Source organism: Colias croceus, chromosome 12 (assembly GCF_905220415.1).
Source record: "Colias croceus chromosome 12, ilColCroc2.1".
NCBI lineage: Eukaryota > Metazoa > Arthropoda > Insecta > Lepidoptera > Pieridae > Colias > Colias croceus.
Window position 1 is genome coordinate 1,748,243 of NC_059548.1, and position 22,904 is coordinate 1,771,146.

General features: G+C 33.8%; 1 protein-coding gene across 1 annotated transcript in view; it reads right to left on the reverse strand.

The window, feature by feature from the left end:
* LOC123696538 (5-hydroxytryptamine receptor) overlaps window positions 1-22,904 on the reverse strand; it is an 83,589-nt gene that overhangs the window by 6,984 nt on the left and 53,701 nt on the right. Inside the window, exons 2-3 of the mRNA XM_045642810.1 lie at window positions 7,452-7,515; window positions 2,725-2,901 (exon numbers count right to left, since the gene is read on the reverse strand). Coding sequence (XP_045498766.1) covers window positions 2,725-2,901; window positions 7,452-7,497 — 223 coding nt within the window. The 5' untranslated portion in view covers window positions 7,498-7,515. The remainder of the gene's footprint in view (window positions 1-2,724; window positions 2,902-7,451; window positions 7,516-22,904) is intronic.

Sequence of the window (22,904 nt, forward strand, 5' to 3'; positions counted from 1 at the left end):
AGCGCAATTCTAGCGCAATAGCTTCATCAGTTAGTAAACCACTAAATTGTGGCAACATCATCATAATAAAACTAAATATAAAATTAATAAGGACCAATGATCATCATAACAATCATCTCACTTCTAATTCCATGAAATCCATCGTATATACTAGCATAGCAAATAACCACTATGAACGAAATACGCTTATCATATGTATAAATGATTTCATTACATCAAGATTGGGCTCATAACTTCCCGAACCAAATCTGTAATCATTATAGTTTGGAATATCATTTAGGCACTTTCCCCCGTTAATATAACCGAGTTGGAACAGTTCCAACAAAGTCTGCCAAGTCCGTCCATGGCTGTGATTACAAAGAAATTGTGGATTATGTACTATTATTGTCATTGGCAATAATTAATAAGCGGAAAACATTTCGTTATTATGTTACTATGTAACCGGTGCACGGAATGATGAAATCATAGTACCTATAAAACAAAGTCGCTTTCTCTGTCCCTATGTCCCTTTGTATGCTTAAATCTTTTAAACTACGCAACGGAATTTGATGCGGTTTTTTTAATAGATAGAGTGATTTAAGAGGAAGGTTTTAGTATATAATTTATTAGGTTTAAGACAAAGCGGGCGAAGCCGCGGGCGGTAAGCTAGTTATTGATATAAATGAACATGAAAATGACTGTTATGTACTGTGGATAAATCGATTAGGGCTGTTCGAATATGTACCAAATAAAATAGGTAGAAAAATAACTATTGCAACTGTTATTGTTAAGTTTTTCAATACCTACTAAACAACAATTAGGTAATGATGAAATTTCACAAGTTAAAAAGTTCATATTCAAACTCAAACATTTATTTATTCAATTAGGCTTCTTATAAAATCACTTTGCATTTACACATACCCCGCCCCGCCATTATCAAGAACAACGTCAAAGGAGTGGAAAATGCATTTATTGAAGCCATTTGTCTGTAGCTAGCAAACTATTTATGATCTCTATAATGTCACGATCTCAGAAGACGGGATCTTGTTGGAAATGTCAGCAAAACTGAACTGGTTATAGTAAGTCTGAACATAGGCTCTATGTGTAACTTGGAACAAAACAGTTCTTATTTGTTTGGTTCAAGTAAAGGAGGTTTGTTGTAATGTGTAACAAAATACGTGTAACGGTTCTAGTTATTACTATGGGTCTAAATTCTAATACTTTATGAAGTTTGTAGTAGTAAAAATGGTTTCTGCGCTATTGTTTTTAACTAACGAACTCGCGAAGTAATACAATAAACTAAATATAGTAATAATAATAAGGTAGGTTAGGTGAGTCTATAATACGTATTACCTAATAAGTTTTATAGACGATATTTTATACATCATATTTTGTAAAATTCTTATACTAAGTCTTTGTTCACATAGGTACGTACACATATTATTTCACTACCTATTGGTGTACCTTTTAATTGGCGTAGCTTAGAATTTATTAATCTCAAAAATTGTATCACTAGCTGTAAGGTATCTTATTATAAATAAATAAATAAATATTTAAGGTATATACTATATATGTGAAGTAAGTCATAGGTATTTTAAACGATCTATAAGGAAGGTTTTAATTGGTATTTGCTGGGTCCTTGGACGAAATGCTGTCATTATAATAATGCTCACCTAAGTTCTACTGCATGTATGTATTGTTATGAAGAATACATTAGAAATTCGGTATTGTAGTACTAAGATAATAGTATATGTTACAGAGGAATGCGTTGAGGAAGCAATTTGAAATACGTAGGAGACAATCATCCGTTGCGTATTTACATAATATTATAATGTAGTTATTTATGATACTGTATTACTGGCTGATAAACAGTGATTAACAAGTTTATGAATTCCTTTTTGTGCATAATTGGATTTGTAGGTGATCTCACTGATTTTTTTATGGTTATTATGGTATTAACACAAGTAAATTTCACTACAAGCTAACGTCATCTAATTTACAATTTTTTGGCAAATATTTCCATTCTTTATTAATTAATTGTAATTTTAATGAAAAAAAATAGCTTAACATAATTATAAGTACAACCAACTATAGATACGTTTTATTTCGTTACTTTTAAAAATATATTTTGAGAAAATCTCGACGATTTCGGAAGCAATTAAGGTTATTTTTAAAATTTTCGTCACAACACCCTTTCGCGATGATAAGAGGCGTTTCAAACGGTTATAAGTGCGTTCAAGGGAGATGAAATGATCCAAATTCAGTGGAAAACACGCTAAAAGCTTTTTAACTCTTTCTATGGAGGTTTTTCAAATTTTATTTATATGAGGAAGTTAAAATCGCTAAATCATTGTTATTAGCTTATTTATTGAAAATGTTTGGTAATTTTATTTCAATAGGTATGGAGAAATTATTCATAATTATTAACTAATAACTTAGATAGTAATATTATAATATGATGATCAGCTTTTCTCGTTTATCGAACACGATTATTATCATGAACAATGGTGAGGATAAGTCCATGAGGACGACTGTTGCTAAAATATTTTCGACTCCAGTGAATGGACATAAGGACTCATCAATAACAGTAGCGACAATGATTAGAGCGAGGATGACGGACGTGACCGCCATGAGGACGAGCGACGTAACGTTAGTGCTGGTCACATTTTTGACAATTTTATAGACTCTAGTGTTAGTGGTTACACTACTTATTGTAGACTCTAGTGGGTAGACATAAGGACTCACCAATAATAGTAGCGAGGATGATAAGAGCGAGGATGACGGACGTGACCGCCATGAGGACGAGCGACGTGACGTCAGTGCTGGTCGCGTTGCCGGTGACGTTGAGTGTGACGTTGCAGCCCCACGACACCGCGTCCACCCATGAACAGTTGGGATCGTACCACTCGGTTGTCGAGTCATCTAGAACAAATAGGTTAAATGTTAACTGTATAATTACTTAATCACTTACCGCCTTATTACAAAACATGTTTTAGCGTTAAACTTCACAGAATAATTTATAAGGACAAGTTTAAACCTCTGTATTAAACTTAAAGCATGTGAAACCAGTCTGCGTTTAGACCAGGTCTATTTAAGATTTTGTAAAAAGACGGTTTGTAGCAAGCGTGGTAACAACTAGACTTAAACGTTACAATATAATATACAAGCTGCGCTGCGGGGTTTAACCCGCATGTCTCCGCTCCTGTTGGTCTATATAGCCTTTCTCGATAAATGGGCTATCTAACACCGAAAGAATTTTGCAAATCGGACCAATAGTTCCTGAGATCGCGTCCAAACAAACAAACAAACTCTTCAGCTTTATAATATTAGTATTTCTATACTATTCTACAGTATAGATTTATGTGAGTATTATATTTTATAAGCAGGATTGGAATGCTTCTAATAATATGGAAGATGTTAGAGAGCTTCAAACCATTTCAAAGTCGAATTAACTCTACGAAACATTACTATTTAGAAGGGAAAGAAAATATTTACCAATACCTCTTCTATAAAGAAAATGGACCAGTGAATAAGGGAACTATGGATGACATACATCTGCCATACGTTCATAGAAGGAATCAGGATGACACTTTGTACATAAAGTACATACAGATTGAGATCTCCTATTCTCCCTTAGTTATAGTACAAGGGGCTTAATTTACAACAGTATTATTTATGTTTAGATTAATATATTGTGTAGCGGTAAATATGTCTTGACTGAGGGTAGATATTTCGAGTCAAAAACCAAAATATGTCATGACGATTCAAAAGTGCTTCTAGAAAAAGAGTGATTGAATAAATTAATGTTTGAATTTGTGTTTGAGGAATGAAATGTCTTGATAATTTTAGGCTATAAGACCATTTTAATATATGTTTATTTTATAGTTAATTAAACTGAAACTTCCTAGTACTTAAACTGAGCAACTATTCTCTAAGTCCATTAGATGCAATTAATTTATAGCTTAAATAAAACAACTTTATTCTACAAAACAAAGCTTTTAAATTAGTTTAAAACATCTATTTAATAATGAAAAAAAATCATGTTTTAATAATAAATAACTAACTTTCGAATTACGGAATCGCTTGCTTTTGTTAATTCATCTATAGTAATCTTATGCTTGACCCAATATTTATCAAAACAAGGTTTATATGAACATATGAATAGAACTTTGATTTGCAGAGTATACTGAATTCTCTACCATTTATAGACAATTGCCAACATGTATTGATGGTCCACAATGGTCTACTGGCCTTTGACATAAGCAATACGGTAATTGTTTCGTTGAAGTTTAGTCAACTGTAGGGTATCTTCATGGTTGCGTTCATGTGCAATATACTACAAATATTATATACTCAATGTAAGGAACTGTTAGTGAAAATGTAGTTGTTTGTATGGAATTTATTGGCATAGAAACGGAATGTCCTTAGTTAAAATAGAATAATTGTTAGAATTTTTAAAGAAATATCATTAAAACGTCAGGAAAATGTAATTATTGAGCTGCTTACAGACATGAAAACTTTCATTAAAAGTTCTCATATACAGCTACGTGTAAAAGTACTCGAGACTGGTCTGCTAGATAATTTAATTAGTAAACAATCGCTTAGATATAGAGTACAGGGAAAACAGATAACTAAAGTTTTACTCAGTATCAAATATAGCTCTTATTATCTAGACAATAAAACTCAATAATCCCTGAGCTCTTGCACTGTCAATTTGTCTTATTAACAATTAAGATACCAGTGATACTAAAATTAATTAATCTTTTAATGTACCGTAAACTTCATTTATAAAAGCTACCTAATTTATATTTATCCGAAATCCGGCTAAATTATAATGGCTGTAATCGCAGTTTACAGCTAATTAAGTTCGCACAAACGCTTTAACTCGGCTTCGTTAATGGAATGTCTACAATAAGCGGGTCTACATAGAGCGAGCAGCCTCGCGAAGCTACACGACGCTATGATCAGTGTGGACGTAGCCTCGAGGAAAGTGACGTCACACGCGCTTTCAAAGCGGGCACATAGGTACACACAGATCTTAGCATCGCACAGCAATTGCTTCGCGAGTATGCTCGCTCTGTGTGGATCAGGCCGCCCTGGAAAGTGACGTCACACGTGCTTTTCTTGTCCGAGCTGCCTACATATTATAGATAAAGTTGCTTCGCGCAGCAATACTTCGCCAGGCTGCTCGCTCTGTGTGAACCAATTTAATGAAAAATTAAAGTACTATCTTTATCTGCGCTTAAGATGTTGTTATGTTAGATAAAATTTAGGAACACGCGCTTTCCTCGGCTGAGTTACGTCCACATTATTCGAGGTTCGCGTAGCAATTGCTTCACGAGGCTGCTCGCTCTGTAGGGATATTCCTAATGACAAATGAAAGGACTATCTTCTTTTGTTCTAAAGATGGCATTATGTTAGTCAAAAAGGAACACGCGCCATCGACCGAGCCACGTTCACAATGATCGAGCTTTACGCAGGAATTGCTTCGCGAGGCTGCTCGCTCTATAGTTACCAGTCTAATGACAAATGAAGGACTATTTTCTTCCGGGCTTAAGATGGCGTTATGTTAGTCAAATCCGTATTTATTCAGGCTTCATTGCGAATTGGTTCACGCTCATATTGGCTAGATTAATGTATGCGTGGTAGCGTGTTTATACAAATAAATTGAAGGATGTTTGGTATGTTGAAATAACAGCTATCTATTTATTTTGATGAAACTTAGCGGTGTTGATTCTTACGTACAAGAATAATATACCAGCTTCCCGTACTTTTATCTGCGTGGTACTTGTACATAATAATATCAAAATTAAATAGTTTAGAACTTTCCTAATCACACAAACAATTATAACAATTAAATGAATCCCCTAATGATATATGCGACGTCATTCTAATTAAATCTACTCACTAAAATGACTGAGCCTCCTACAGTTAAATTATGTTTTTTGTCATACATTTTAAATAATAATGTAAGTGGAATAATAGTAAATAAGTGGTATCATTTGTGGAAAAGTTTACATAACTAGCTTGGTTAGGTACTTGTTCCATTGTGAAGCATTGTTAACTCAAAAGTATAACAAATAACGATCGTCAAGTTGTAAACTCAAATTCAAATTGTGTGTATAGCGTAGAATGTAGTTGTTATTCGTTATTGTAGTAAAAAAAAGCAATCTAACATTGAGAATATTATATACTAGCTGCTCCGCGCGGTTTCACCCCCGTGGCTCCACTCCTGTTGGTCATAGCATAATATAGCCTATAACCTTCCTCGATAAATGGGCTACCTAACAACGAAAGAATTTTTCAAATAGGACCAGTAGTTTCCGAGATAAGCGCGTACAAACAAACAAACTCTTCAGCTTTATAATATTAGTATAGATTTAATATTATATGTATTGGCAATGGAAAAAATTATTTTCAAAAAAGTGGTTCTATCGAATAAGTTACAAAAACGGTAGAAATAAAATTAAACCATTTATATAGATTATAGACTCTCTGTTTGGCAATATCTTACTTTTAATGACTCGTATAACCAAATTTGATTGAATATTTCTGGTAAAATGCAAACAATAATAGAAATACGCAAATGCAGCTGTCGATCTAAAATGCTTATTGAGTATCTTATTTTAACGTTTTTTTTTTGATCGTGTTATTTCTTAATGAGTGGGAAAACATTTTCTAACAATACAAATCGGTCCATTAAAGTAATAAGTCAGCTGAGAAGAATACCGTATCATTGTTAGATCTTTATTTGTTTTTACTGTGAATAAAATATAGTAGCTGTTAGGGCAATTTCTTTTTCACTAGAAATTTAAATTATCTCGTTTGTAATTTATCAGCTATGACTTTGGAGTTTTGGCATGAAAAGTTAATGTGTGAATAATAAATAAATATATTTCAGGACAATTTTCACACACGGCACGATCTGATCCCATACTAAGCTTTCGCTTGTGTTATGGAAACCAGGTGGCTGATAAACATACATATATAATTTTAAATAAATACTTATATAGATAACTAGCGGTCCGCCCCCTAGTAGGACATATTATATAATGATTATATTGAATTTTGAATTAGAAATTCATAGTTGCTTGGAAGAGCTACACGGACTAAAACTGAAGCAGAAAAGGTTTAATAAATGTTTCAAATTCGTAGCTATAATGGAAACTTGTTTAAGGAATCTAAATTTATAGGTAGATTTATTATTTAGATATTAGAAGATTTCGCTCACGTCTAGATCTTAATGTATTTTCATTAGCAATAAGCTATGATACCTAAATTTAATATATTGCTACAGTAAATCTTTTAAATATAGAAAGTTGAATAAATACAAAATTCATGCTCGTTGTCTTTTTTTTCCGCGCAACTAACGAACAACAACAAATGAATTACTTCATCTGTTCACGCGTGATGCCGTGACCAAGGGAAAAAGGTATTCATTTTTATATTCGATATAAATAGATTATACTCACAATTGGTAACATTGAGCCCACGTGGTTGTATTCGTGATAAGTTCATGGTCGGCCGCTCGTCCTCCTGCGAACAAACATACAATTTTTTTATACATAATATTTTTTTTTATCGCTTAAGCAATCCTTCCTACGAGGAAGTAGAGGAGTGGAGGGCCGAGGCTGTGGAGCGGCGGTTCCGGGAGTGGGAACGCCGGCTCGAGGAGCCCAGCGCGGGTGAGAGGACGGTTGCGGCCATACGTCCAGTCCTCCAAGAGTGGTGCGACAGGCGGCACGGGGCCATAACCTTCCGCCTTACACAGATACTGTCCGGGCACGGCTGCTTCGGGCGGTACCTGTGTAAAGTCGCGAGGAGGGAACCCAGCATGGTCTGCCACTGGTGTGCCTGCCCGGAGGACACGGCAGATCACACCCTTGCCGTGTGCCCCGCGTGGGCCGAGCCCCGTGCTCGCTTAGTCGCGATAATCGGGCCGGATCTCTCTCTACCCTCCGTTGTTCGCGCAATGGTGGATGGCGACAGATCCTGGCGTGCGGTGATCGCATTCTCGGAGAGTGTGATCTCGCAGAAAGAGGAGGCAGAGCGGGTGCGCGAGAGGGATCCTCACGCGGACCCGATCCGGCGCAGACGTCTTATTGGGCGTCGTCGCCGTGTTGCGGCCGGTTTACACGGTCGCAACGTGCCTCCTTGACGAAGGGCGCCGGGCGGTGGAACGGGGAATGTAATCCATCGTCCGGTGCGGTGAGGCGACTTGAGACGTGTCCCGCTCATGCCGCCAACGGGAGGGAAGAGCAGGCAAATCACCTTTCCTGTTCTTGGCTTGCGCCTGGCCTGGAGATGGGCTGCCGCCGAGGGGGTTGCGGAAGAATTCTAACAAATACCCGCGGCCCCCTCATTAAAGCGGCTCGACGGAACACAGTGGGGTTTTAGTCGGTAAGAATCCGACATAACCCACGGCTCCTTCCCCGGGGGCCGTGGGTATCTTTGGAAGATTTCCCCACTATAAAAAAAAAAAAAAAAAAAAAAAAAGGCACATGAGCTGGCGGGTCACCTGATGGAAAGTGATACCCGCCGCCCATAAGCATTCGCGATGTTGTTGTCGGCCTTTGAGCTATAAATATGCCCTTTTCTTGAAGGTCTCTACGTCCAATCTGTTTGGGAATACTGAGGATAGTAAATCGTTCCACAAGGTCAGAAAGTGTCGAGAAAAGCGGACTGTGGTAGACCGCCATACATCCAGGTGGTGGGGGTGGAACTTTAATTTGTGGCGATAAGTGCGATTATGAAACTCAGCAGCTGGAATGAGTTCAAAAAGTTCCTCAGAACAATCCCCGGTATAAATCCGGTAGAACACGCATAGAGATGCAACATTTCCCCGCATTTATAATGTTTTCTTCTGCATAGTATAAAACAAATTCGCTTTCTGTTGTGTGTGTGTTTATATGCTTATATCTTAAAAACTACGTGTTCTTGCCGTACGAATTAGTTTACCAACGAAATCTCAGGCGGAAAGCTATTATAAATTCAAATATGTATAGAGACCAATTGAGTATATTTCTACCAAATTCAATAACCACTGTTTTATAACAACTTCAACACAAATTATATAAACAAACAGCCCGAGGGTTCGTTTGATAAACGCACACACCTAAATACTTCTATAAGTAAGAGTTAGCATTTGAAAAGGCAAGGAAAATTATGAGCATAAACCTGATTTACTCGCATTTTATGCGCTCCATTTTTAACGTTAGCTGCAATATTCAAATGAAGTTTAAACTTCTCATATAAAATGTTTGAATGCAAATACTTTTTAAATAAACATTATAGCGAATATAAAAGGGTGTTTGTTGGCAGTGAATAAAGAAGTTTCGAACTTCAGAGTTCATTTGAGTCGTTGGATTTTTATAAAGTTTGCTCGTTCGGTTTTGTACGCCTCTATAGTACGTCGTACAAGTTTTAAATTTCAATTTAAAATCGCATATAACGTGCAGCTTGAATAGTTTCGTTAAAACAGTGTTTCTAAACAAGAACTGAGTTTGAACGAGAGTAAAAGTGAACCGCAGCTTGCGGGGTGTGCGGTCGATGTATTTGACATCTATTTCATTGGTTTTCTTTTATTTTATGTCTATAATAAAATAGTATTTGATTATCTCTTTACTTTTAATCTGGGACTTTAGTAAAGTGTCAGAGACGCCAAGGAATACACACTGCAATCGCTAATTAATTATTGAGCGTTTTCATCGATTGCATGAACATTTTGTCCGTGGTCGTCGTCGTTGGTAAGGTGACCGAATCCTTAGTAAAACGTCATAAGCTTATGTAAATTTGTATCGATAGCGGGTTCTATTCCTTAGCATTATTCTATTCCTCTGCCATTTGCCTCGGCCTGCTAGAGTTATCATGACGTCAAGCAAATCTAATTGCAATGTTGGACACAGACAGAGCAATATACGTCGTCTAGCACCATCACCAAGCTACACTGAAATTAATACTGCTGTAAGACGTCACGGTAACCTCCTTGCCCATTGACTGACTTCTACAATAGTTAGTACATGAACGTTTGAAAAAAAAAATTCATCAAAGTACTTCTCTACACGATAGGAGATATCTTTCGGTAGCATGTGCGTATTCGTATTCGTACTTATTACCGTAATGATTTACAATAAGTAATAACGTATTTTGTGAATACGGTACTTTACGTAATGGCATTTTGGCGTGCGTATTTAACTGATATATCGTAAGTACAAATGTATTGTCAAGTTGATGACAAAATTCAAGCACGTTTTTGTGTGAAGCTCTTTCTTTGTCTATTTTAATAAAAATCAATGAGTAGAACAAGATATTTTAAATCGTTCTTTAGTGCTTATGTGATAAATACTTTATCTATAATGTAGTGTGTAAGCATATTCTAATTGTTTCATCATTACTAATGTACACGTGTAACCCAATTATATCGATATATAATCAATAATTAATACAAATAAAGATGCAGTCTTAATCATGATCTCGTTGTTTGAATTCGTCTCCTAATACACGCCGTACATGGCGACCCTGCCAATAGTCGACCACCCGCGCGACTCGGTTATTTGACACCGCGTTACCTTATATTATAGACTGGAACTTTTATTGGACTTGTGCATCATAGTGAAAGAAATAATCAAAGTTATTATGAAGGAATAAGAATAAATAAATAAATGGATCAGTTAAGTACGTGGTGATTCGAGAGATTCGAGTGTTCTATATATCTTCTAATAAAACATGGGTAACCAAAAATCCACCACCTCCTGTTGTTATCGTATCTCCGTACATATTCGCAAAATGTGAAAAAATTATGACATGATGTTGTGTGATGGAAAAAATCTGCCAGAAATCTCCGTGTGTCATGAGGTCCTCGCAATGGGAGCGAAGTTCAGCTACAGTCTCCGAAAAATCCAGGTGTTGTGTAAAATCGGCCTAAAGTGCGTGCATCATGATAAGTGCTCGTTTTAAATAATAAAAAGTGCGTGTGTGACGGAACGAAATTAAATGAACTATTTAGTGGACTCTAGTAAATTTATATAATGCAATAATAAGTATATTATAATTATATTATGTCGTATATATAGTACATTCATACATTAATTAATAATGAGTAATCAATGTAGTAAGTTATGGCAACCTATTTACAGTCTTTATATAATGAACTAAAAGAAGTACGATCATATTTAATAAAAATAGGCCCTAAAAGAAGGCAAGGTAGTATTTTAGTCACTAAATTAATTGAAGCCAATAAAATATATGGGCGATACAAAGACTGGCTTAACGATTATAATTTAAGATTAAGCAAGTTTAATGAGGATCCTACACCAGTGCATAATTTTTGTAAACAGTTTTTAGCTTTATATAACGAGATAACTGATTTATGTCAAAGTGATACATCCAGCTCTGAAACTATTTTAACAATGAATACTTTTGATTTGAAAACTGCGTTGCAATTATTGCCCTGTATGACAGATACAGTGGCCAACACCAAGCAATTAATCGATAATATTGAATATTATAACTCTTTATTGGAGAATGAAACGTGTAAACAAAATTTAATTAATTTTATTTTAAAGAGTAGATTGTCTCAAGGTGCAAAGTTGCGATTAAATACTAGTTATACAAATGTGAATGATTTGATTTTGGATATGAAAAGAGAACTTTTACCTCATAAGGCGGCAACTGCAATTTCGTGTAAATTAGAGAACATCAAACAAAATAATTTATCTATTTCAGATTATGGTCAGGAAATATCTGAATTGTTTGTGGACCTTACGATATCGCAAGCGAATGGAAATTCTGAAAATTATAAAATATTAAAACCATTAAATGAAAATATAGCCATTAAAAAATTTGCTGACGGCTTGCGAAATCGTAGGCTGAGTACGATTATAGCCGCTAGGAATTTTACCACTCTAAAGGACGCAATTCAAGGGGCTCTGGACGAAGAAGGTACCAGTACATCAGCGTCTGGCGAAATTTTGGGTATGAATAAAACTAATTATTTTAATTCTAATTATAGAGGTACCAGGCATCATTTTAGAGGTCAGCGAGGAAGATACAACAACTATTCTCCTTTCTATAGGGGGCAAGGCCGAGGTTTTCGTGGCAACCAACGAGGACATAATCATCAGTTCGCCATCAGAGGTACTTCAATGCGTGGCCACCAGTTTCGAGGCCAGCAGAATGCAGGTATGTCTAGACCTAGAGGAAACCAAAGGATAAGCCAACAACCAAATGTTCACATTATGACAAAAAATCAGCCTGTAAATTCAGTAAATACAGAAACATTTTTTCGTGACTAATAAAATTGACCATACAATTTTATCTTGCCATAGTGACTTTTATATAAATTTTTCAGTCAATGGTACAACATTTTCATTTTTATTAGATACAGGCGCATCCTTGTGTGCAATTAAATATAAAAATGTCTTAGATTTGAATCTTACGGTATATAATGAAGACATAATTATCAATGGTCTCGGGGGCAAAGTCCAAGCAATAGGATACGTGTTTATGCAATTGAGTTGCGATGATTTAATTATTAATCACAAGTTTTATGTATTTGATACATTGCCAATTAGGTGCAGTGGTATAATAGGTCGAGACTTTTTAAGAAGGTTCAATTCTGTTTTAGATTTCGATAAAAATATTTTGACAATGCGTGATAGTTCTAATATACCAATTAATTTACCGATTAGAAATACATTTAATAATCAGTTAGAAGTATCGGCTAGATGCGAATCTATTCACTATGTTCAGACAGACTGCCAAGAAGATTGTGTAATTTTTTCAACAGAGATACAAGAGGGTATTTATTTGGCTAGTTCAATTGCTACTCCCATAAATGGCGTTGTACCTATTAAAATACTAAATACTACGGAAAATAGTGTTATTTTATCAAAATTAAATTTTAATATACATAAATTAAGTGATTATAATATTTGTTCTTTTAATAAAGTAGAAAATAAAGCAGATAGAGTAAAACAATTATTTTCTTATATGAATTTTTCTCATATGAATACTGAGGAAAAGACTTCTATCGAAAATTTATGCGCTAAGTACGCTGATATTTTTTATTTACCGGGAGATACATTAAAAACAACTAATATTTATACACACACTATAGCTTTGAAACCAGAGACCACTCCGATATTTTCTAAGCAGTATAGATTACCTCAAGCCCAAAAACATGAAATTCAACAACAGATAGATAAAATGGTTGAAGAAGGCATAGCAGAACCAAGTCAAAGCGATTGGTCGAGTCCTGTGTTATTAGTACCGAAGAAAATAGACTCAACAGGTGCTAAAAAATGGCGTTTGGTTATTGACTATCGAAAGTTAAATAACTGTATAGTAGATGACAAATATCCTTTACCGGATATCACTGAGATATTAGAGTCTTTGTCTGGAAGTGTTTATTTCAGTCATTTAGATTTACACCAAGGGTACTATAATGTAAACTTAGATGAAAATAGTCGAAAACTAACTGCATTTGGTTCTGGTCAATATCAAATGACTAGAATGCCAATGGGTTTAAAAACAAGCCCTAGTTCTTTCTCTCGCATGATGAATATTGCCTTAGCGGGTCTTAATTACGAAAAATGCTTAATTTATTTAGACGATCTTGTCTGTTTTGGACGGTCTTTATATATTCATAATAAAAATCTACAGGATATTTTTGAAAGGTTGCGTAAAGTTAATTTAAAATTAAACCCTTCAAAATGTGATTTCCTAAAGAAAGAAATTTTGTACTTGGGTCATGTAATATCTAATAAAGGCATACAACCTGATCCGGCAAAAATTAATACAGTTAAAAATTATCCATGTCCAAAAAATTGTGACGAAGTTAAGAGATTTGTAGCTTTTGTGAATTATTACCGAAAGTTTATACGAAATTTTGCGGAAATCGCACAACCTTTAAATTCACTTTGTAGAAAAAATGTATCATTTCATTGGGATCAAAAGTGTCAGCATGCATTTGAAACTCTTAGAGAGAAAATAATTTCTCCTCCCGTTTTACAATATCCCGATTTTTCGGAACAAAATGAATTTATTCTCGGGACTGACGCGTCTAATTATGCCATAGGATCCGTTTTAGCGAATAAAGATGGGCGTCCTGTTGCTTTTGCAAGTAGAACGCTAAACAAAGCCGAAAAGAACTACCCTGTAATTGAGAAAGAATTATTGGCAATAGTGTGGGCGGTTAAATATTTTCGTCCATATTTGTATGGCAGACATTTTAAAATTCGTACAGATCATAGACCCTTAATTTATCTTTTTAATATGAAAGATCCTTCAAGTCGACTAATGAAATTCAGACTTGCTCTAGAAGAATACAATTTTACTATAGAATATGTAAAAGGTTGTAATAATAGTGTAGCAGACGCCTTGTCACGAATCTCGTTGAAAGAACTAAAAGAAATGTATGAGCATAACGTTAATGTTTTGACTCGTAGACAAGCCAAAAAACTTCAAGATTCTTCGGTTGATGATATAGCATCCTCAGATAATTGGCCTGATCAACCAAATGTCGTAGGGACTCATATTAAACCGAAAGAATCAGTTGAATTAGTATTTATCGATTTGAGAACTTATAAAAGAATTAAGAAAGAAGGTATTATAAATTATGAAACTGAATTATTTTGTTACGTTAATAGTAAACGAACAATTTTTATTAAATATTTAGAATCTCAATCGCGAAGTACACGAGGTGAATTCGTGAGAGAACTAGATAAGTTATGTAAAGATATAAACGTTGAGGAAGTTTGTATAGTAAAAAATAAGGATAATACAGAATTTATTCGTAAATTGTTAGAAGAAATAAAGAAAATGAAAGATAGGTCCGGACCACGATTATGTGTTATAAAAGATATATATAGATATAACGAATAAATGATAAAGATGATAGACGCGTAATTTTGAATGACTTTCATCTCTTACCTAGTAGTGGCCATGCTGGTATGAGAAGAATGTCAAATAATATTAAAAAATATTATTATTGGCCTGGAATTGATAAAGATGTAAAGGATTTTGTAAAACGTTGTGATAAGTGCCAACGACAAAAACATTCAACTCCACATAAAGAGCCAATGAGTACAACAACAACATCCAATTCAGCATTTGAAAAAGTATTTTTAGATCTAGTTGGACCCTTAGGAACTGATAATGATAACTTTTCATATATACTTACTTTACATTGTGAGCTCAGTAAATATGTTGAAGCTTACCCTTTAGTTTCTAAAAGGACTGATGAGGTTGCAAGATTGCTTGTCAATAATTTTATCCTTAGATATGGAGTTCCCAAGGAGATAGCTTCTGACAGAGGTAAGGAATTTATATCATCTACATTCCAAGAAGTTTGTAAATTATTGCAAATTAAACAATTAAATTCTACTGCCTATCATCATCAAAGCATAGGAGCTTTAGAAGTATCTCATAAACACTTAAACTCTTTTCTTAGAATTCATACAGATAAGCACCCAGAGACTTGGAGCCACTGGCTTCCATTTTGGTGTTTTGCATACAACACTTCAGTACATTCCGAAACGAAGTTTACACCCTATGAATTAGTATTTGGTAAGAGATGTATACTACCAAGTAACTTGTGTAAAGGCTTAGTGGAACCTATATATAATTACGAAAGTTATCCAAGTGAATTAAGATATCGTATACAGCTATCACAGAAAGAAGCAAGAGATAACCTACTTAAAAGTAAATTCAACAGAAAAATAGATTATGATAAATAAATCAATCCTGTTACATATAAGGAAAATGATTTAGTATTAGTGAAAAATGAAGTAGGTTTAGGTAACAAACTAGAGGATTTATATTCAGGTCCTTATAAAGTTATTAGGGATATATCACCAAACGTAGAAATTATGAAGAATAATAAGTTAGACATAATTCATAAAAATAGGACTAAGTTATATATTTCTTAATAAATATTAGTTATAATACTTTTATATTCGCATTTGCTTAGAATTGTATAACTGTAAACGCAATTGTAATCTTTTTATATGTTTAAAAAAAAAAAAAAAAAACAAATGTACTTAATTATGTTTTTTTTTTCTATTAGAAGGGAGGTGTAGTGTGTAAGCATATTCTAATTGTTTCATCATTACTAATGTACACGTGTAACCCAATTATATCGATATATAATCAATAATTAATACAAATAAAGATGCAGTCTTAATCATGATCTCGTTGTTTGAATTCGTCTCCTAATACACGCCGTACAATAAGAAGGTGATTTTTAAAAAGATTTAATTGTAAAAAAGACTTGAACAATGTTTCTCAAAACTATTTTTATCTCAATAGCCATGAACTTAATGATTAAAGAGTTTCAGAAATAGAAAAAGGTTTGCAGTGCATTTTAAAGTATTGAAAATCTTTATTATCTATCTATTTTAAGTTTAATTAGTTTTTTTTGTACCTATAATCACTACATAGTATAAAACAAAGTCGCCTTCTCTGTCCCTATGTCCCTTTGTATGCTTAATTCTTTAAAACTACGCAACGGATTTTGATGCGTTTTTTTTAATAGATAGATTGATTCAAGAGGAAGGTTTTAGTATATAATTTATTAGGTTTTAGACAAAGCGGGCGAAGCCGCGTAAGCTAGAATTTATCTATAACCAATTAGCGTAAAATCCTTAATTATAATCATTATAATAAACATATCTATGTAGGTCTTTACCCTTTCTTTAAATGTTTTCTTTTAATGGTTATTATTACATGAAATGTTTTGAAACGAAAACTCTTTGATAAAAACTTTGGGGTTACATCATAAAAACAATGTTCCTCATCTAAATAAGGGGACAATATACATCTATACGGTTGTAATATTACATCCTACTAATATTATGAAATATGAAAAATTGTGAGGACGGATGAATGTATGTACCTATGATTGTTACTCTTTCACCAAAACTGCTGATCGGATTTGTATGAAACTTTATAGAAATATAACTTTTACGAACAATACATAAGCTGTACAAATACTTGACTTTGCCCTTTAAAACTTTACAGGAATATCTATATTTATACTAATAATATAAAGAGGAAAGGTTTGTAATTATGTATGTATGTATGGTTTTCACGCATAAACTACTGGACCGATTTCAAAAATTATTTCAGCATTGGAAAGCTGCATCTTCACTGAGCATCATAGGATAGGTTTTATCCCGGAAATCCCACGGGAACAGGAACTATGCAGGTTTTTCTTTGAAATCGCGGGCGATGCCGCAGGCGGAAAGCTAGTACATAAATCAGAATAACAACGCGGAATAGCTGGTAAAAAGAACTATGTAATAAGCAAAAAGATTTTGCCTTCCGTTTAAAATTATCTTCCAATGGCGTGAAACTTATAACAAGTTGGTAGGCAACTAATGACTTTGCATTCTAGTGTAAGAGCGAAGTCAGTCTATAAGTTCTAATAATTAGTCTTACTATTCAGTAGTTAATGGTAGTTAAAATAAGTTTTAAACTTATGATAATTATAACTACTTGGAGTTAACAAATGAACATTTTTTTACAGTAAGATAGTGTTATAGTACCTATATAATATTTTATTTTCCAACTGGATACAAAATACGACTTTAATGCTATAATACAGAAAGTAATTCATCTGTGTTTTAAATTTCATAGTGATGAGATTGACATAAGCTGTAGATAAATGTATCGACAGATTACGTCAATCTCATACATTCATAATCTATTCTATCAAACGTTACGCTAATAGAAAGCCACTTGTCTAGAGGGGCTGTGCAGCCGTTAATAATAATAAACATTTATGCATTTATTTTCATAAACCTTCACTCTGATAAATGGAGATACTCGTTTTACTTCCTATATTTTCCTGCATTATTTGTATGTATTTCTTTGTTATTTTTTCGATGATTATTATATTAAGTAATATAGATGATAGAGAGATATGTTTCATGTCAATTTAATCTACTAGAAGACAAAGTGATGCATTATTCATACATCTGTTTCCCTGATCGATTTTTTTTAGGGACAAGTAGGTTATCAGCCTTCTGTGTCCGAGAATTTTTTTTCTTCGTCTCCACCAGGAATCGAGTCCAGGACCTATGGATAGAAACTGTGCGGTCATTGGATAAGACTTAGGCCATGTTAAAAAGCGTAAACAATCTGACCATTACCAAGTGACACAGCGACAGAGAGCGATTGTGATCCGTCAATATTTCATAAACAACATCTATGTCGAAGTTGTCAGCAGTTTGACACCGCCTATCGTTGTGTTTTATGCAAGGTTTTATGGTACAGGAAAGGCAGAAGTTAGGAACATTAATTGGTGCCGCTGTCAATTTCGCAACAACTTCATTCGTGTTTGCGTTCAAAGTGAAAAGATTCTTTACTTTGTTCGTTTGGAGTATTATAATTAAGATATAAGGTATATTATAATGTAACATATATTGTTAGTTAATTCTATAAATTCATGATTTTACTGTTTTACTGATTTTCAATAAAAATTGTGTTATTTTCTTCAAATAACAATGCTAGATTCTTCATCTCGTTTCGTTCGTCTTACGTAGACCTATCCAAGAGTCCTTAATAGTAGGAAATATAATTCTACAGCATCACAGGCGTACAGATGTAGTTAGACCCTCACAAACAAAAGTCGACGTTTATTATTCCTCAAACTCGCAAACGACCCGACCATCCGTTTCTCGGAACGAATTCGCAAATGAATTCTGGGATTCGTTTGTTTATATTCAACAAACTTACATATTTTATAGACTTACTTACTCTTAGAGCACCGGCCTGCGCAGTTATTATTTTATACGCAAGTAAGGTTGACTGGGCAACGCTTTTTGCGTGAAAATTTGAAGTGAAATATTGTATTTTTTAGGAGTAAACATTAGGTATGTTATTTGTGGATTGAGTTCCTTGTTTTTTTTATTTGGATATAATCGCGGGATCAAGTGATTGAAGTAGTGTTTTGGAGATGTAATTCAGATGATTTACAAACGGCATTAATTAATTAGTTTCACACAACGAAATCAAACAAACAATGGAAAAGAGATTGTATTGCTGTCGCTAATTAAAAATACGATTCAGTGTTGACTCTTCGATTCTAACGACGGGATTTTTTTTAAAAGTTAAGTTTGAATACATTTTAACAACAATACATGTTCAAGTATCAAAACCAGAAGGACCATTTAAATTAATTTAAAAATAAACATAGAATCATAATTTTAACACATGACTACAAGATAAACAGCAGGGTGTTTTATTAAAATAATCTTATTCCTCTTAAGCCGGAGACTTGATTAAATTTTTCTCATTTTCCTGCGAACCGCGACACGGTAGTTGTTATTATGTTTGACACACGATTACGTGGTTCTTGTAATAAGGTTTTGGTATAAATATGTTTGGTGACGGTGATGGAATATAATTTGTCACGCGTCTGTCTTGACTCGAGTTAGATGTCTATGGGGTGATATTCATGTGGTTTTGACAGGCTCGTGTGATATTATATGAAGCTTTTACGAACATGCTTGCCATGATGTCTTATAGCAGTATTATTTCCAGGATGGGAAGTAATGGCACTGGAAAAAAGAATGTATATAATTCAATATAGTATAGATACAAGGTAAAGATACACTGTATCTGGTATCACAAGGTTCTGCCCCCGTACTACGGGGGCAGAACCTTGTACCTATACTAATAAACTACTTTATAAAAAGCTGAAGAGTTTGTTTGACTGTTTGAACGCGCTAATCTCAGAAACTACTGGTCCGATTTGAAAATTATTTCGGTGCTAGATAGCCCATTTATCGAGGAAGGCTATCCATACTAATATTATAAATGCGAAAGTAACTCTGTCTGTCTGTCTGTCTGTCTGTTACTCAATCACGCCTTAACTACTGAACCAATTTGCATGAAATTTGGTATAGAGATATTTTGATACCCGAGAAAAGACATAGGAGTGGAGCACTGCGGGTAATACCGCAGGGCACAGCTAGTGTATGTTGTGTGTATGAAGCTAGTTATGCGAGTAATAATGCATTCTGGGTATTTTAATAATTATAGGTTGTTCTAAGTTTGTATTCGTTTGTCCTTTTAACAATCTGTTAAATGACTTATATATTTTTTTTATAAATACTACCGCGAATCGAATCAATAACCTCTCAGGTTAGCGTTAACTGTGCGCTTTTACATGAAACACAATACCTTTTCTGTTTGCGATGTCGGTAAAATGCTGAATAATAATATTTACCCAACATTATTCCTCTTATGCCGAGACTTACAAATATTTGTTCTTTATTTTGGCGTCTTTGTCTTTGAGAAATCGCTTTGTTCTAACTCCGTCATTACTGCGATTTCGAATACGATTTCATCACTTTCATTTGGATATTTTGGTGGATTAGTTGACACTAAATTAATTGCATCAAGCAATGTTTCTTCTAATAAACAATACAAAATAAAATAAGTAAACTTGCTCCTTTAATATTATTTCTCCGTTAAATAATTTTCACATACATACACTTTAGCTAAATTTTGTGTTATGGCAATAAAACATCGAGACAAGGTGTTATAAAGTCTAATTTATTATAATTACAATATTAACTTCACTATCACTACATAGTATAAAACAAAGTCGCTTTCTCTGTCCCTATATGTCCCTTTGTATGCTTAAATCTATAAAACTACGCAACGGATTTTGATGCGGTTTTTTAATAGATAGAAGGTTTTAGTATATAATTTATTAGTTTTTAGACAAAGCGGGCGAAGCCGCGGGCGGTAAGCCTATATACCTACAGCTGATATGTGCAGAAATGCAGATAAACATTCATTTACTAGTGGACAAAAAATAAACTGTGAATATAATATTAATGTAAAATAATGTAATTTAACGTGGTTCATAAACTGAGAGAAAATATTATCTTCAATAACAGACACCGCTTAATATAACAGCGGAAATAATTTTTAATAAACACTAATTAAAAAATACTTCCCGCTAAAAGAATTTAACAAAAATGTTTACCAGAAAATCTTCAGACGTTAAATTCACCGTTTGTTTAAAAATGGTATTCCGATTAAATTTGCGTCAATGATCTGAAAAATTACTTCAATTAGGACCACCGCTGTCCTTTACAATCGTTCCCGTTCGGAAAATTTCGGGTTTATCCGCTGAATATTAAATTGAGTTAACTTTGAAATTTTGAGACTGAAGTATACAGAGACAATAAGAGCGTCTGTTTTGTTAATGTACTAGCTTACTGCCCGCGGCTTCGCCCGCTTTGTCTAAAACCTAATAAATTATATACTAAAACCTTCCTCTTGAATCACTATATCTATTAAAAAAACCGCATCAAAATCCCTTGCGTAGTTTTAAAGATTTAAGCATACAAAGGGACACAGGGACAGAAAAAGCGACTTTGTTTTATACTATGTAGTGATTTTGTATTTATAAAGAATACCTAAATAGTTTTTGTTGACAAAAAATGTCGCGCCTGCATTTCGCCTAACAATTAAGATCAGTACGTGTCGGTACCTACTGCACTTGAAAAAAACTTACATGTTCGGAATCGGAATGTTATTAGAACTCAAACGAAAACTATGCAACTAGGTAGTTTGTTGTTGTACTACTTTTCAATTGTCATAATATTATAACAATATCATTACGCATTGCTATTTTGAAGAGAAATTTCTACAGAGTGGAGTTTCTAGAAACTTTTATTGTTCCTCCTTTACAAATAAAATAAACAATGTAGGTAATACAAGTTACATCTATAAAATTCTTAGTGAGAAGACAATACCTTTAATCTCGCTAAGACTGATCTATTTTTATAATCCTTCCCGAAACAAAGCTCCAATTACTAAATGAACGTTGAATCACACCTATAGTGATGTGCACAAATTACTCGATAGATTCACACCGGCATCGATAAACCGTGTAATAAGTTACGTCACTAGTTCTATTGAGCTGAACGGAGAAGTAATGGCGGGCTATTAATCTGCCATGAGTTTACTCGCGTTTACTCAGTTCTATACCTTGTATTTGAGGTATTGGAAGTGCAATTCCTCAATGTTAAATGGTATGTTTTATAGACTGATACTTTTAAATGGGTCACCTATTTCTATAGAACGTTTAAGCAAGAAATATCGATAAATGAAGCTAGTGAAACAAAAGCGTGTTGTTCTGAATTCTATATGAAATGTCATGTATTGGAAGATCTTCTAGAAAGCTGATGTAAAGATGTCATGTGATGTTAGTCGTTAGCGCTTATAATTGTAAGCGCGATAGTTTGTGAATGTATAGATGTATGTTTGTTTCTTCTTCACGCAAAAACAGTTGATCGCATCTGTATTAAATTTGGTATATACATAGATTATAAAGTCTGGATCAACATATAGGCTACTTTTTAAGTACTACGCGAGTGAAGTAGAAATATCAAGTTAAAACAGTTAAAAGTATTTTAACTTAAAGTCCAGAAGAAAACTTTTCTAGAGCTCATTTATATTAGCTTAATAATACAGAAACATTTAAAAAGGCCTTAATATTCTCTCATTAATCAGAAACATTATACAATTATTAATATGGTTGATGACGTCATAACTTTAAAATAACGTAACCGCAGTTACAAGAATAAATTACAGGACCTTAAATTTAATTTCAGGTGGGCGTATATTATCAACATTATGTTCGTTGTTAATGATCCTCATTAAGTTCTGGCGTAAAAGTATTGTTTTTCACATGAATTTTCATATGAATGCACAATGTAGGCAATTGTAAAACATTTAATAAATATACAGTTAAGTTTTGTGAATTCATAGTATTATGTTCAATAGTAGTCCTACTAATATTATAAATGCGAAAGTTACAATTAAAATTGGCACACATAGAGGGTTACTTGGCTTAACACATAGGACTTTAACGTAAATCCAACAGGAACGGGAACAATGCG